This window comes from Coenobita brevimanus, chromosome 97 (genome assembly GCF_032717465.1).
Source record: "Coenobita brevimanus isolate Jiangsu-jjx chromosome 97, ASM3271746v2, whole genome shotgun sequence".
Classification (NCBI taxonomy): Eukaryota; Metazoa; Arthropoda; class Malacostraca; order Decapoda; family Coenobitidae; genus Coenobita; species Coenobita brevimanus.
The window spans coordinates 13405682-13420820 of record NC_137050.1 but is presented as its reverse complement, the minus strand read 5'-3'; the positions used below and the strand labels follow the sequence as shown (position 1 = coordinate 13420820).

General features: G+C 42.0%; 1 protein-coding gene across 1 annotated transcript in view; it reads right to left on the bottom strand.

Moving 5' to 3' along the window:
• The window catches only part of LOC145413828 (extracellular matrix organizing protein FRAS1-like), a 596816-nt gene that overhangs the window by 289791 nt on the left and 291886 nt on the right, over positions 1-15139 (bottom strand). The window contains exons 27-28 of the mRNA XM_080283490.1: positions 11729-11930; positions 3780-3803 (exon numbers count right to left, since the gene is read on the bottom strand). Coding sequence (XP_080139616.1) covers positions 3780-3803; positions 11729-11930 — 226 coding nt within the window. The remainder of the gene's footprint in view (positions 1-3779; positions 3804-11728; positions 11931-15139) is intronic.

Below are 15139 nucleotides of genomic sequence, written 5' to 3'. Positions count from 1 at the left end.
AATTTGTGCACTGGGAATACATAATCTCGTGGGAAAAATTACATATGGGCGGTACCCCCTCATACCAGGACATTTTTTGGCCCTTAGAGACATAATAAAGGTCAAATTTTTCAGACACTGTACTACAGATATAGCTACAGTAACAAAAATATGGGTAGTCACCTTAACAACAGTAGACAACAGGCCTGATGGTCTTAAATAACAAGGGTTCTGAGGCGCGGCAACACTTACAGCGCCACACCCCCGCCGCACCAACACTTCCCTCCACAGACTCCTCTTAAGCACCTTCCCCAGGAGCCTCAAAGTCATTCACTTCGGCCATAAACACCTCGAAGTCCAATGCTGACACTTCTGACATTGCATCCTCTTCATCCTCAACAGAACAGGAGCAGACGATGTAGCTGGTTCCTCAATTTCACTAACTTGAGCCCGCTGTGTGTAACTTGTTATGAGCGTCTGTCTTCTTCTGTTATGTTTCTTGCCTGTGCCTGTCTGTGTAGAAACGGAAGAGTTTGTCGATACCAACCAGAACTTCCTCCGTTTTTTGGTTGCTCACTTCCTGTTCCTTCACCTCTTCCTTGAGCTTATCCACGGCAACATGGCTCTTGCTTATTTTTGACATACACAGCTCTGTATTCCCCTCCATCACACTAGGCTGCTCAACTTGACTCTGCCTAGCATCGGGCACTACGTCAGCCTCGTCTATCCCTTGCAACACTTCCTCGGGAGGCTGTTCCTCATTAGCAGCGTGCATTTCTCGTATGTCCAACTATGTAACGTCCTTGAAACCTGGTACAGCTTGTGCTGCTTTCAGTGTTGCTGCCTCAGCCTCAGCCAGTGGTTGAATGGCCGTCTCCTGGGTCGTGCATAAGTGAGGCACGAGCATTCGCCACACATGGTTCACCGTTGCAGGTGTAATCTGGTGCCATGCTTGTTGAAGAAAGTCAACTGCATCCTTCATTGTAAAACAAAGCCCAAATGCCTCAACAGTCGTGGCACCCATGACGGGTTGGGATACAGCTGCTGGGAGAGATGGAACGGGAGCAGGTGCTTCATCGAGATCTTCGTCGTGATCTTCTTGTAAGGCATGAAGCTCCTCTTGTGTGTCGGTCTTCCTGTGTAGGTAGTCGTACACTTGCTTATGGAAGAAGTGCTTCACAGTGGCAATCAGTTCTTGATCCAGTGGCTACACTAGTGACGTCTTCCAGGGCGGCAGCAACACAACACGACAATCCTTGTGCAGATCTTCTAGATATGGAGAGTGACTTGGTGCACTGTCCGGCACAAGGTGAATCTTAAATGGAATGCCCAGTTCCCGACACTTGGCCCTGGCATCGGGGATGCAGCACCTCCTTAACCAGTCTGCCATAATGTTCCCGGTCATCCAATCATTTGCAGTGTTGTACCAGTACACGCCACTTGCGTCAATGTTCGTGAGGTTTTTGTAGCACCTTGGGTGTGAAGCTGTGTGTACAACTGGGCTCATCTTGTGGCTCCCAGACATGTTTACAGCGAACATTACCATCACCTTACACTTCTGAAGCTTGAGACCTGGGGTTTGTATCTGTCTTTTAGCGATGTAAGTTGATGTGGGCATGGCCTTGTGGTATAACAACATTTCATCAACGATGTAGAACTGGTCCGTGGTGTACTGTTCCTCTTCAAGATGCGCTCTAAATATCACAGGATAGTCTCTTGCGGTCAGCTCATCAGCAGAGGCATGTTCACCAGACACTTTGACGTGACGAAGTTCATTGCACTTCAGAAAACAGTCCAGCCATCCGACCGATGCCTCGAAAGATTTGTCCACATTTAACTTGCAAGATGCTGCCTTGTACAAGAGCTGGGCTTGATTTTAAATAAATCTGCCATTCAGTTGAAGACCCTCCTTCTCGTTCCTCATTATGAAGGTGGCAAGATACTGTTCCATTAGTATCATCGCACGATTTCCTACCTGCGAACAGCCGTCTAGGTCAGAGGCACCATACGTCTTCACTACAGCCCTTATGGCATCACGGTTCTTCCACACTGTTCTCACTATTGATTCAGCCAGTCCCAGGGCTTTCCCGATGGCAGTGTTTCCTTGTCCCTCCTCCTTCATCTTGATAATCTCTAATTTGGTGGTGTGCATCAAAAGTTTCTTTACTCTTGGGGCTGGAGCCATGGTGCGGCAAAGTACAGGCCAGGATGGAGCAGCAAAAAAAATGCCACACGTTGTACACGACAGGTTAGCTGTAGAGAGCAGATCCGCACTGTGCATGGGCCAGGACTGTTATGGCGCACCCGCCGCATTGTACCTTAAGCTGTACAGTACAATGCCTGGGAATTTCTACGCATCAACATGACAACACGTGATGTGTTGTGTGTGTGTGTGTGTGGGGGGGGGTCGCGTACTAACAGAAAATGGCGTTTTTGAGCCATTCCTTCCCTCTACCTTGCATTCTGTGAGGTAAACTCGCACATTCAGGGTTTTTGGCTATGATTTTTGGTCACTCGCGCACAATGCGATTCGCGCACTGTGCAAGCCTACTTTATATATATATATATATATATATATATATATATATATGTACAGTATATATATATACAGTAATCCCTCTACTTTCCGGACGCCCACTTTCCGGACATCCCCACTTACTGGACATTGTGGGCCTGGACCATGGGAACCGAAAAATGGCCAAAAAAAGAAAAAAATCCCCCCAAAATCCGAATTTTTTCCCACCCGTAATTTGAAATTGCCGTGCGGCGCCAAACAGCTGCTTACACCATCGCCTCTTCACCCCTTCCTTCCTTCCCCCTCCCCCATTCCTTGTCAGGGTTGCCGTGTGTTATTTTTCATTACCAAATGTGGGCCAATATGGTAATACGGTAATGAAAAATTCATTTGGTAATGAATCAGAATAATGCATTACCAAACGGATTTTTCACATGCATGAGGATACACAGGATGGAGATGGTGGATTGTTTGCTCTCTCAGATTAATCTGCTACCCTACATAGCGTGAAAATAATCAACATGCTGTTAATTATAAGAAGAGTGATTACATGTATTTCCACTTGTATATATAATTAGTGAAGAATAAATGCTAACTTTACGAATTTGGTAATGAAAACTTAAATTCGGTAATGAAAGTTGAGGAGATTGGTAATGTGGCTGTTGCAATCTGGCAACTCTGTTTCTCCGACATCAACAGTTACTCCCAAACTTCGATTGTGAACAGATCCTTATCGCACTGGAAGCCACAAGTGCTCGTTTTTTGTGAATAAACAGTGAATATACTGCAATACCTCGCCTCTAGACCACATGGGAATTTACAGTGTTGTGCAGTGTTAAGAAATTTGAACTTAGAGAGCAAAGGATCAACTGTAGAGTGCAAATTGGCAGTTTATATGGTGGTTAGAACTGCAGTGGTGCAGTTAAGAACAATGTGTAGTGTTAAACAATTATAACTCACAGTGCAAAGAATTAAGTGCAGCACAACACTGGATTACTGTACGTGCTTCAAGAACATTTTCACCACTGCCAAAACCTTAGAAAGGCAGCCACAAACGTGATGTAAGTACCCTGGCTGAGGTACAGTCACTTCTAATTCCTCATTCTTTGGTTCCTTTTCATTTATTTCATGCTTTATGTCCATTATTGGTGTGAATAGGTTAAATAGGTTTCAATAGGTGCTATGCATGTCTGGTAGGGAGTTATTTAGGTGGCTCTCAAAGTTAGGCTGGGTTAGGCCTATAAGTACCAGTCCAGGAGGCTGGTGCCCACTATCCGGACAGGACCACTTTCCGGATGTGCCTTTGGCTCTATTATGTCGGACAGTGGAGGGATTACTGTATATATATATATATATATTGGTGGTAGGTGGGGGCACTCACCATCCACTCACTCAATGTAGCGCTGCTCTCGGATGTCTGCCCTTTCCTCTCCTTCATCCTTGTTTCTTTCCATCCTCTTCTGTCTTTCTTTCCTTCATCCTTTCCTCACCCTTCTGCCTACGGGTGACTTTACACTCCCTCTTCTGTCTTTCTTTCCTTCAATCTTTCTTTTTCCTTCTACCTATAGGTGACTCTACACTAAGTGACATGCCAAATGGTTTCCTGTACACCAGGAAACCATTTACTATGCTGGGTGGTAGCCATATAACCAAATTTTGGTGCATGGTGGTTTATTGGGTAATTAAGGTGCTCCAATTGGATTGAACCAGTGAAGGTTAATATCCAAGGTGTGGTTCGGGTTTACTGCTTACGTAATGCCGCTCAGGGATGAGTGAGGCCAATCACTCTTATCTTAAATGTCAGGACCAACTTGCCTAGCCCCTGTAATTGTAATGCTAGAGTGACTGTGGATGTGTGTGTAGTTTGTGAACCAATTGTAATTGGCCCGTGCAAGATGACTGGGTGCAAGCATACTTTATGGTATGCGACACTGGTTCAACCACAGCACCCCTTGTGTCCCCAAGCAGTACGTGGCCAGGAGAATGCTCCCAAAGTTTATTACCCTGGCGTGGCGCGAAACCTCGATCTTCAGTGTACAAAAATGCACACTTTACCACTGTACCACAGGGTGGATGTGGATGTGGTTGAGAAGATTAGAAGAAATACACTGAGGTGGTTTGGACATGTGGAGAGAATGGAGAATGAAAGATTGACTAAGAGGGTGTATGTAGGTGAGGTGGAGGGCGGGAAAGGGAGGGGTATACCGAGGATGAGGTGGAAGGAGGGAGAGGGAGGGGTAGACCGAGGATGAGATGAAGGGATGGAGTTGAGAGGTATATGAGAGAGAGGGGGGTGAGTTGGGGGGAGGGTAGTAAAATGGTGGGTGACAGAGCGACTTGGAGGCGTTTTGTCTGTGACAATCCTTTGTGGGATTAGGGCGTCGGGCTATAGATACTGTAGATAGATAGATAGATACAGTAGATAAATACACACACACACACACACACACATATATATATATATATATATATATATATATATATATAATATACTATAGCAGTAGCCGTGTGTGTGTGTGTATTTTGGGCAGCCGAAACTACACATTTAAATCGCACCAAAATTGGCACAAAAATCGCAAAAAATTTGCTGATGTGAAAAATTTGATCCCATCACAATTGAAAAACTTTTACTACACTCAATCCTCGTAAATCATGGCAATTTGGGTCTGGATCACCGCCGCGATTTACAAATTCTGTGGTTTATAAATAATAATTCTTATGTGAAAAATGAATTTGGGTCAACCACCCCCCACAGCACCCTACCTACACCTATCTAGGCACCATCAAACACTATCTATCTATCTATATACCTAGGCTGCTTCCCCCAAGGAACATACAAATTTAGGAATATTCTGTGCATGTATTTAATAGAAATAAGCCATGTTAAGGGATCTCACCTTAATCCTATGACGAAATTGCTTAAGTGAATGGAGTGGGGTGGTGTTGGGAAGAACTTAGAACCTTGCAGCACTTGTTCTTCCCAAACTCTTTCGCCAGCTTTGAAAACTTCTCTCCCCTCTCAAAACGACGAATGAGCTCCAAACGTTGACTGTACAACAACTGCGGCAGCTTCCTGACGCCATACTGCTTAGAGCGCTTCATTGGGGGGTCGGGAGGGACCATGGCAGTAAGGAGGCGGAGGGAAGTTGCACAAAAAAGGCAGTTAGCTCTCGTACTCCACGGCGACAGTCTGTAGTGTGCGGACTGGCAGGACAAGAATAACAACAACATGGCGGCATTAGTATGCACATATGCCACCAGGGATGCTCGGTGATTGGTTGTTGGGTCACATTTTTCAATTTGAATGCCGCGGTTTATGATTCTCCTCGGAAAAGGCCCACTTCGGTGCCTATGTCCGCGATTTTCATGACTTAACAGCGATTTAAGGGTGCCGGCAGTCTGACAGCCACTTAGCCGTGATTTACGAATCCGTGATTTATAAACATGCGATTTACAAGGATTGAGTGTATATTTAATGAGCAATCACATTTTGACCAAAAAAAATGCTGCTCCTGAAGTGCAGCATAGGATCTCCATAGAATTTTTTGCCCAGAGGTAGAACTAAAATAAACTTGGGTTCCATTCCTGAAGTTGCAAATAACATGATCAACTAGCTGGCTGCAAAAAATCCAAGTGACAACATTACACTAGAACAGCACATAAACGCAAGAGCCCTCTGCAGGAGCAAGTGCGAGGGGCCCAAAGGGCCCACAAGCACTTGTATATATATATATATATATATATATATACACTCAATCCTCGTAAATCACGGGAATTTGGGCCTGGACCACAGCCGTGATTTACAAATTCCATGATTTATGAATAATAACTCTTATGTGAAAAATTAATTTGGGTCTGGACTTTGGCCAACCTGCCCCCACAGCACCCTACATACACTTATTCAGGCACCATCAAACACAAACATACAAATTTAGGAATATTCAGTGCATGTATTAAATAGAAATAAGCCATGTTAAGGGATCTCACCTTAATCCTATGATGAAACTGCTTAAGTAAATGGAGTGGGGTGGTGTTGGGAAGAACTTAGAACCTCTCAGCACTTATTCTTCCCAAATTCTTACGCCAGCTTTGAAAACTTCTCTCCCCTCTCAACACGACGAATGAGCTCCAATCGTTGACTGTACAACAACCGCGGCAGTTTCTTGACGCCATACTGTTTAGAGCGCTTCATCATGGGGTCGGGAGGGGACATGGCAGGTAGGAGGCTGGGGGAAAGTTGCACAAAAAAGGCAGGTAACTCTCGTACTCCACGGCAATGGTCTGTAATGTGCGGACTGGCAGGACAAGAACAACAACAACATGGCGGCATATGTATGCACATATGCCACCAGGGATGCGTGATGATTGGTTGTTGGGTAGCGATTTTCAGTTTGAATGGCGCGGTTTACGGTTCTCTTCAGAAAAGGCTCACTTGGGTGCCTAGGCCAGCAATTTTCGTGACTTAACAGTGATTTAAGGTTGCCGGCAGTCTGACGGCCACCTAGCCATGATTTACAAATCCGTGATTAATGAACACGCAATTTACGAGGATTATGTGTATATGTATATACTGTGCATATATATATACATATATATAGCCTATACAGATAGGTAACCCCACAATTCACAGGCCCAAAATTCACAGCCCTCCCTTTTACACAGATTTTCCCCCAGCAAAAATATTTTCAGTGATCCCAGTCTGCAGAAAGCACTGGGAGGTATTCTTGGCGTTTCGTGGAATCGGTTATTTCCAGCACTCAGCCAGTCTAGAAACAGTTTATAGATCAACCTAAACACAAAATATCAGTCTAAAATATGATTTAAATTGGTAAAAAAAATAAATAAAACCCATCGGAAACCAGGAACTGGCCATCGATAGGCAGGAAGGGTGTTAATTTTTTCACATCACTAGGGTGGGGTATTGTATAGTGATGGACTGTATGTTGGGAATGCCTGTATATAAAGTTTCAGATTAGTACCATTCACATGCATAATACTGCTATATTTCATCAGAATCCTGAAGCTCCAACACATAAAACAACATTCATGTTGGTCAGCTAAGTCCATCCATCCATCCATCATCCAATCCTATGTTGCCCCATGAATAGAGTAGGAGCCTGAGGCTAGGCAAGTTGGTCCTGACATTTAAGATGAGAGTGACCAGCCTCATTCATCCCTGAGTGGCATTACATGAGCAATAAACCCAAACCAGTCCTTGCATATAAACCTGCACAGGTTCAATCCGATTGCAATGCCTTAACCCTTTCAGGTCTCCTGGCCACTATAGTGGCTTTCTCGGTAGGGGTCCCCTAGCCACTCCCGTGGCAGCATATTTAGGCATGAATGAAAACTGTTGCATGAGGCTGGTGAATGAAATGAGGATACGAGCTGCTCCCCAGACCCCTCTGCGTCCAACAAGCATGTGCAGATCACAATATTTTAGTTTAAACTGTCTGGGAAGAGCTAATCATGGTGAGAGGTTGGGCTGCACGTACTGGTTTTATTATACTGTTGATCTGGCAATTTTTTTACTATTTTGGTATCAGACAGTTCATTTTGCAAAAGAATATTGTCTGCAATATATTTTTACTGCTCTAGTGGATACATAGCTCTCACCTTCCTCCTCCCTTTCATATCCCCCTTCCTCCAGCCCCCTACCTCGCACCGATTCCCCACCCCTCTACCTCCCACCCTTCCACCTTCCACTTTCCCTCCAATCCCCCACCCCCTACCTCCTCCACCCCCTACCTCCTCCAACCTCCTACCTCCCACCAATACCCCACCTCTCTACCTCCCACCCTCCACTCTCCCTCCAATCCCCCACCCCCTGCCTCTCGCCTATGCAAATAGTGCCGCGTCACAGGCAAGCAAGAGATTTCCACGTTGTATGTCTTATTATTTATTCATTTCCTGGGTGTTAGAGTGTCTGATTGAGGGAAAATAATTAGATTTATGATTTTAGGTTTCTAAAGTTGTTTCTGTAGCCTTTTATACATGTACCATGCATTTTTTTGTTACCAGGCGGACATACATGCGCAGCAAGTGTTGCCTTTTTCATTGACAAATGATTGTTAGTGTCTCCTTATTTTTTTCTGATTTATATTTCATGAGTTTCTCACATTTCTTGGTTATACTTATAACACTGTCAATTTTGAGAAATAATAAATATCTGATCAGTCTCTACTGCTACCTTTAAGTAGCCTACACAGGACGATATAGTTAGCAACAATAAACTAAACATATGTACAATGCCTCAAGAAAGTATCCGTACTTAGGGGTAGATAGTTTTGAAATCATGCGTTCACCTCAGACGTGTTTCAGATCACATCGTTGGTTTTTCAGTTTGTTTCCCACATAGTTGTTCTGATACTTTTTTGAGGTACTGTACATACAAAAGGCAAGCTTGTAGGCTTACCCCCATGTCCTCACCCCCACAGCCTTGGACAGTACTAAGCAAAATAAGAGCAAAGTAAAATAAATTAGTCAGTAGTAACTAGTAAGTGATAGTTTTATATGGATCTTGTAACTGTTTAGTTTGTTTTTTGTAAAGAAAACATCTCAAGAATCATTTACAAATCACATGAAATATAATGTACATACTGTATATTAGTGCGCTGCTTTTTTTATGGAGAAACATGGAAACAAACAATGCAATCATGTCGCCTACGCACCAAGAAATCACCTACCCACTGAGATGGCAATACTCACCACACTACCACACACCACTTGCTATGCAACTTCCCATCATTTTTGAGGCACTTGTATAGTGAGTAGAGCTCTAATGTATTAAAGACAGATATGTATTACTTCCCTGTGCATGAATATGATATTTTTTTCTTTATTTGCAAACCATGACTTAAAAAAAAAAAATGCATCTCTCAAACATGACCTTGGGATCTATTTGAGACCTGAAAGGGTTAATTATCCACTAAACCACCAGGCACTATAATTTCATTATATTAATGAAGGAAATAAAGCTAGAAGAGGAGGGAGGGAAAGAAGGAAGAGAGGAAAGGGCAGACACTCAAAAGCAGCACACTGAGTGAGTGGATGGAGGCCATTTTTTTTTTTTTTTTTTTTTTTTTAAAGATTACAGTAGGCATTTCTGTACAAAAAATAGCAATACTGTGTAACTAACACAGTTCAAATGTTCAATGATTAACCTTTCTAACATGATAAGAATGAATAATCTACATCAATAAACTATCAAGCTACAAAAGTGTTAAGCAAGGAAAATTAAAGTTGCATTTTTCTCATTGGTGAACGTTGGTGCTTCTAGTCATTCCCCACTCTTAATATGGTTCTAGAAGTGATGATTTTGTGCAGAAAAACTTGCATATACCTCGCAAAGAAGGTTAAACATCTTACTTCTACCAAGAGTTGTGTGAAGAATCTGACAAAACTCAAACCTCCCTCTCAAAGCAAAAATCTTGCTAAACTCTATGAGACCATGCTCACATGTAGATGTAAGGGTAAAATACTCTCAGGATACTCATAAAAAGACAAATCTGGCCCTGAGTGGCTCAAAACCCCCTTCTTGCTCTGAATGCCTTATTTGATATCCTGTGAAACATCTAATACATTAAACAACACTCTCGTATGCTCTGATGGATTTGTAATAAACAGCCTACTCCTGGCCTTGAAAAAACCTATTAATCGTGTATGTGGGGGAGGAGGGGGCAGGAGATATTTGGGTACAGAATTACTGCTATATTAATTACTGTTATTATCAATGAATCTTTCATCAATACTTTTTCATAACTGCCAAAAGCTACAAATTAAAATGTCAGTGTTTGGATGATTAATTATATACCTAGGAAACAATATTGCCATCCACGAATGAGCTCTGTTCACGCCAATTATCTTGCCCCCTCCACTACATCACTGAATTCATCTATACTTTTGATATCCTGCCAATTCCTTAGCTTCAAAAACTTTCATAATTTATACAGTATTCTCAAATATTAACTTACAATGTCCATTCATACAGTATTCATGTTCTCCCATACTTCCTCCCTCTTTCCAACTCTCTCATAAATATTCTATGACTAACTGGTGCTCTTTGGACCCAAAGATGAACTGCTCTTCAGATCCATAAAACATTTTCTGAATGTATACAGTATAGTAGAAATGCCAGCCCATATCAGGTGTGTGCTAGACAGATGCCACCATACAAATATATGTACCAACCTACTTACATCCAGTCTCTCTGTATGACAATACCATTTAAGCATATTATCTCCTACGTCTCTCTTTCCTTGGGGGAAGAAGCCTTGGTATATAGACAGATAAATCTCCTACACTTTCATCAATGGACTTCTATACTTCAAATCTTTCATGAAGGCCTGATTATTCTCCTGTCTACTCTCTAAAACCTACACATAAAGTATTACTGTACTTTATAATTCTATTTCCATTGCCCTCACTCCTGACTTTTTAATCTCATGCCATACAAAAGTCTCACATGAATCCACTTACAGTCTCCAGATATAGTCATGTTTTGCATCAAAACCTTCATATCACAGGCCACCTTCCTTCACTGAGTTACTCTACTCTCCATATCCTTTACATTCTGATCTCTCATTTCTCACAGTACAGTACACAATATAGCACTACATTAAATCTTCCAGCAAAGATCTCTCTCCATTCAACACCACATTACATCATGTGTCAACTTTTCTTTCAACAAGCATCTTATCTAAACTTGTATTCAAACCATGCAACTCAAAAATATTAACTAAACACTGAATCTGATGAAAAAATTCTGTGCATTAATAGCAAACAGAACAGCACTGTTTAGATATGAGAGATTTTACAATAAAACCTCTCCATTTACTGGCCCAAAGGATCTAGTGCTTGCAAAAGCTAGGTATCAGTACCATACTTCACCATAGCCCTGGTATTTAGGACAAAAACCCTTAAGGTGAGCCTCCCCATTCTAACATCCTCTGAAATGGCGTCACATGCTCAAGCCATGTGTACCTTGTCTCAGTTGTTACATTTTAAACCCCAATTTGCCTCTAAAATGAAAGAGAATGACGATGTGAAAAAGAGAACACCAAAAAGGCAGGAGTGCCATACAGAAGGCAATGAATCCTTTGTAGCAACATTTCAAGAGCTTTATTTTACAACACCCAATTTACTGGCATTAAAGAACCAAGTGCCTGAGCTCCAAATGACAAAAAAAAAGCATGTAAAAAATGCACAATTAAAAACTAGAGAGTAGAGGCTCACCAGAACTGCCATCAGTAAGGTAGCCAAAAACTGGTGGTGCATCTATGACAACAGCGAGGGAAGATGAAAGTGTGTCAGGGTCCGTTGCATTGAGGGCTGAAGGGGAGATTACCACCCTGCCTCCTTCTTCCACCAATAGTTCATTCCCTAACACCACATCTGGAGCTTGGTTGTCCACTGCTTCCACCACCACATTCAACACCTGCACAACAGTGAAAGATATTCTATGCTGACTCAAAATGAGGTGCTGTTGTATTAAGGGGACAGCTCCCTTCCCCTGAATTCTATTAAAAAAAAAAAAAAAAAAAAAAAAAAGTCTTCTCTTACAACTTTGTCAAGGACAGTTTCCAAGGATGTGTAATATCTGGGGAAATTCTTATATGCAACTTTTTTTTTTTTTTAGTTGATATCTGAGGTATTCTGGTAAGTTTAAATGCCTATCCACAGACAATCTATTATCATTCAGCAGTGGATAGCCTTTTAACTGCAACAAAGTGCTCTAAAACTTATATAATAATGATGATATCTCCTCCAACTGGGGGTTTAGTGACATGATTTCCTATGAGAGACTGGTCCTACATATCCTAGTGTACATATTTCCTGCATTTTTCTTTTCTGTTGTTTTTTTTCCACCTTACTACAGTATAATTATACAAGCTGTATACATGATTCTGCCACACTGGAAACTGTTACTGTATGCTTTCACTGTTGTGTTCACTGTTAGTCTGCCAATGATGAAGTACATCTCCATAGAAATGGCAATGTGTGAGGTGTTATCTCATGATATCCCCATCAGTGAGTGGCCAATATGCCACACAGGGGAGGGAATTTGGTGCCTTCCATGTGTGGCATGTTATGCAGAAGAGAAGAGACTAATGTGGCATCTATATATGTCTTGGTACTATAACATACCTCTGTAAAGAGTTTAATGGCAGAGATGCATGGCAATATTTTAAACACATTTTTCACAGAATTACTTTTAATAATATGGAAAGTTCTTATCCAATCTACAATGTCAGAAAAAAAAAAAAAAAAAAAAAAAAAAAATCAAAATCTTCAGAAAACCATTTGATGAACACTTACGATTTGAATTACCAAGATCTACAATTATCACAAAGTATCCAAAGGATTGCTTTACAGGTCTGTATGCAGAAAATAAGCCCATGATAAAAAAAGAGCAACATAAGCACTCAAAACATGTCATTAAATGTTAAATTATTGACATTTTCATTGCTAGCAAGGAAACTATTGATGATATTCCAATAAACCTGCACGGGTGTTATAATGTTAAGCCCATTACCAGCAACACATTTCAGTACAACTGGTTAAGTATCAAGGAATGAGAGGGATCTACCCATTTAGCAATTCTGATATTCTAATACAGTACATCAAAATTCTAATTTGAGAATGAAAATTGGAAACTGCCTATACTACTGTATTAAGTGAAGATGAGAGGGAGTTACAAGGACTGAAAGTGTACTTAAAAAACGAACTCCAAGAGTGATGTTCCAAAGAGTGAGCAAAATTAAAAAGTGAAGGTACCAAGGAGAAAGTTATAGGTTTTCTGTCAGATGAAGTGACGGAATGCACAGTGAGAAAGAATGGCCAGGAAATGGAGACTCTAAGTACTTTCAAATATTTATATAGTGTTATGAGCATGGATGGTAATCTACGGAAAAATGCACATGGCAAGGTACAACAAGGAAGCAAGGTTGCAGTTTCACTGAGAACTGTGATAAGGAATAAGGAGGTGAACATGGAAGTAAGAAAGTTGCAGCGTGAAAAAATTGTCACTTCCACTACAAACATGTGAGAGTGAAGACTGAACTCTGATGAAATACACAAGACGAGTAAAAAGGACTGGAAAAAGCTATTAGGGAGGAGCTTGTGGAGTTACGAGGAGACAGACAGACAAATTAGGAAGTGAAGGAGCAATGCAGTGCTGACATGAATTTGCTGAAAAGCACTGGAAGAAGTCCAATGAAATGGTTTGGCCACATAAAAGGAATGGAGACTGACAGCCTGACTGAAAGAGTGTGTATATATCAGGTGTTGGGACAAAGAGAAAGGAGAAACCTAAGATGAGTTGGAGGGATGGGGTGAAGACATTTACATATATACAGTATATATACTGTATAATATATATTCAGTGTATATACAAACATACATAAATATATCGTTTTCGTTTTTAAAGGCTCCAACATGCTTGCATGTGTCGGCCTTGGTCACCTAATGGCGGCTCTCCATGCTGCACGATCCATTGCAGCCTCCCTGTTCAGTCCCTTAACCCTTAGGTCACACTTAATGACCTCGTCCCATGTCTTTCTCGGTCTACCCCTCATAACCCCACCCCCAATATTAACACTTCTCACCTTCCTCACCCAATTATCATCCCCCATCCTCTCCACATGTCCAAACCACCTCAATCTACCTCTCCTCATCACAACACCAATACACACATACACACACTCACACCCTTTATCCAGCACATCGATAACCGGAGCTTCACTAGACCGAACACAAGAAATAGGGGAGCATTCCCAGAATTAGAAAAATTTGAATGTCCATTGCCTAGCTTGTCTGACATCCAGCCTCTCCCTTGGTTGGAAACGAAGCACTCCCAGTCTTCCCTTCATCCCCTCTCTTCACCCCTCCTCCTGTCCCTTGTCTCTCCCCTCCTCTCTCCCCCACCCCCCTCCATCCCCCACCACACTCACCACTGCTAATCATGTCTCCTTCCCTGTCCCCCTGCCTTCCCCACCTCTGATTGTCTCCCTCTCCATCCCCCCACCCTCCCCCATCCCAATTTATCTTGTGTGTGTGTATGTGTGTGTGTGTGTGTGTGTGTGTGTGTGTGTGTGTGTTTTTTCACTGGACGATCTCTTTGTCCAGGCTATTCCACAGGTCTATACATCTATAAGGAAAACTATATTTCTTGATATCCTTCAAGCAGCTTGGTTTCTTCAGTTTCATTCCGTGTCCTCTTGTTGCTCTCTTATCCCATAAAAACAGATCTTATTTGTCAATTTTATCTACTCCCATCATGGTCCTGAACACTGAAATCATGTCTCCTCTCTTTCTCCTTTCTTCTAAGGAAGGCAAATCCAGCTTTTCCAGCCTCTCTCTGTACGACAGATCTCCCAGACTGGGGACCATTTTGGTTGCTGTTCTTTGTATTCTCTCAATCTTGTTTATATCTTTCTTTTTGTGTGAGAACCACACTACTGCTGCATATTCTAACCTGGGGTGAATCATGGCCATTATCAATTTTTTCATCATCTCCTCATCCATATAATGAAAGACTACTCTTATATTAGTCAGGAGTTTATACGTCTCTCTAACTGCCTTGTTAATGTGTTTTTCAGGTGACAAACTGTCTTGGACCAGCACTCCCAAATCTTTCTCCTCTCT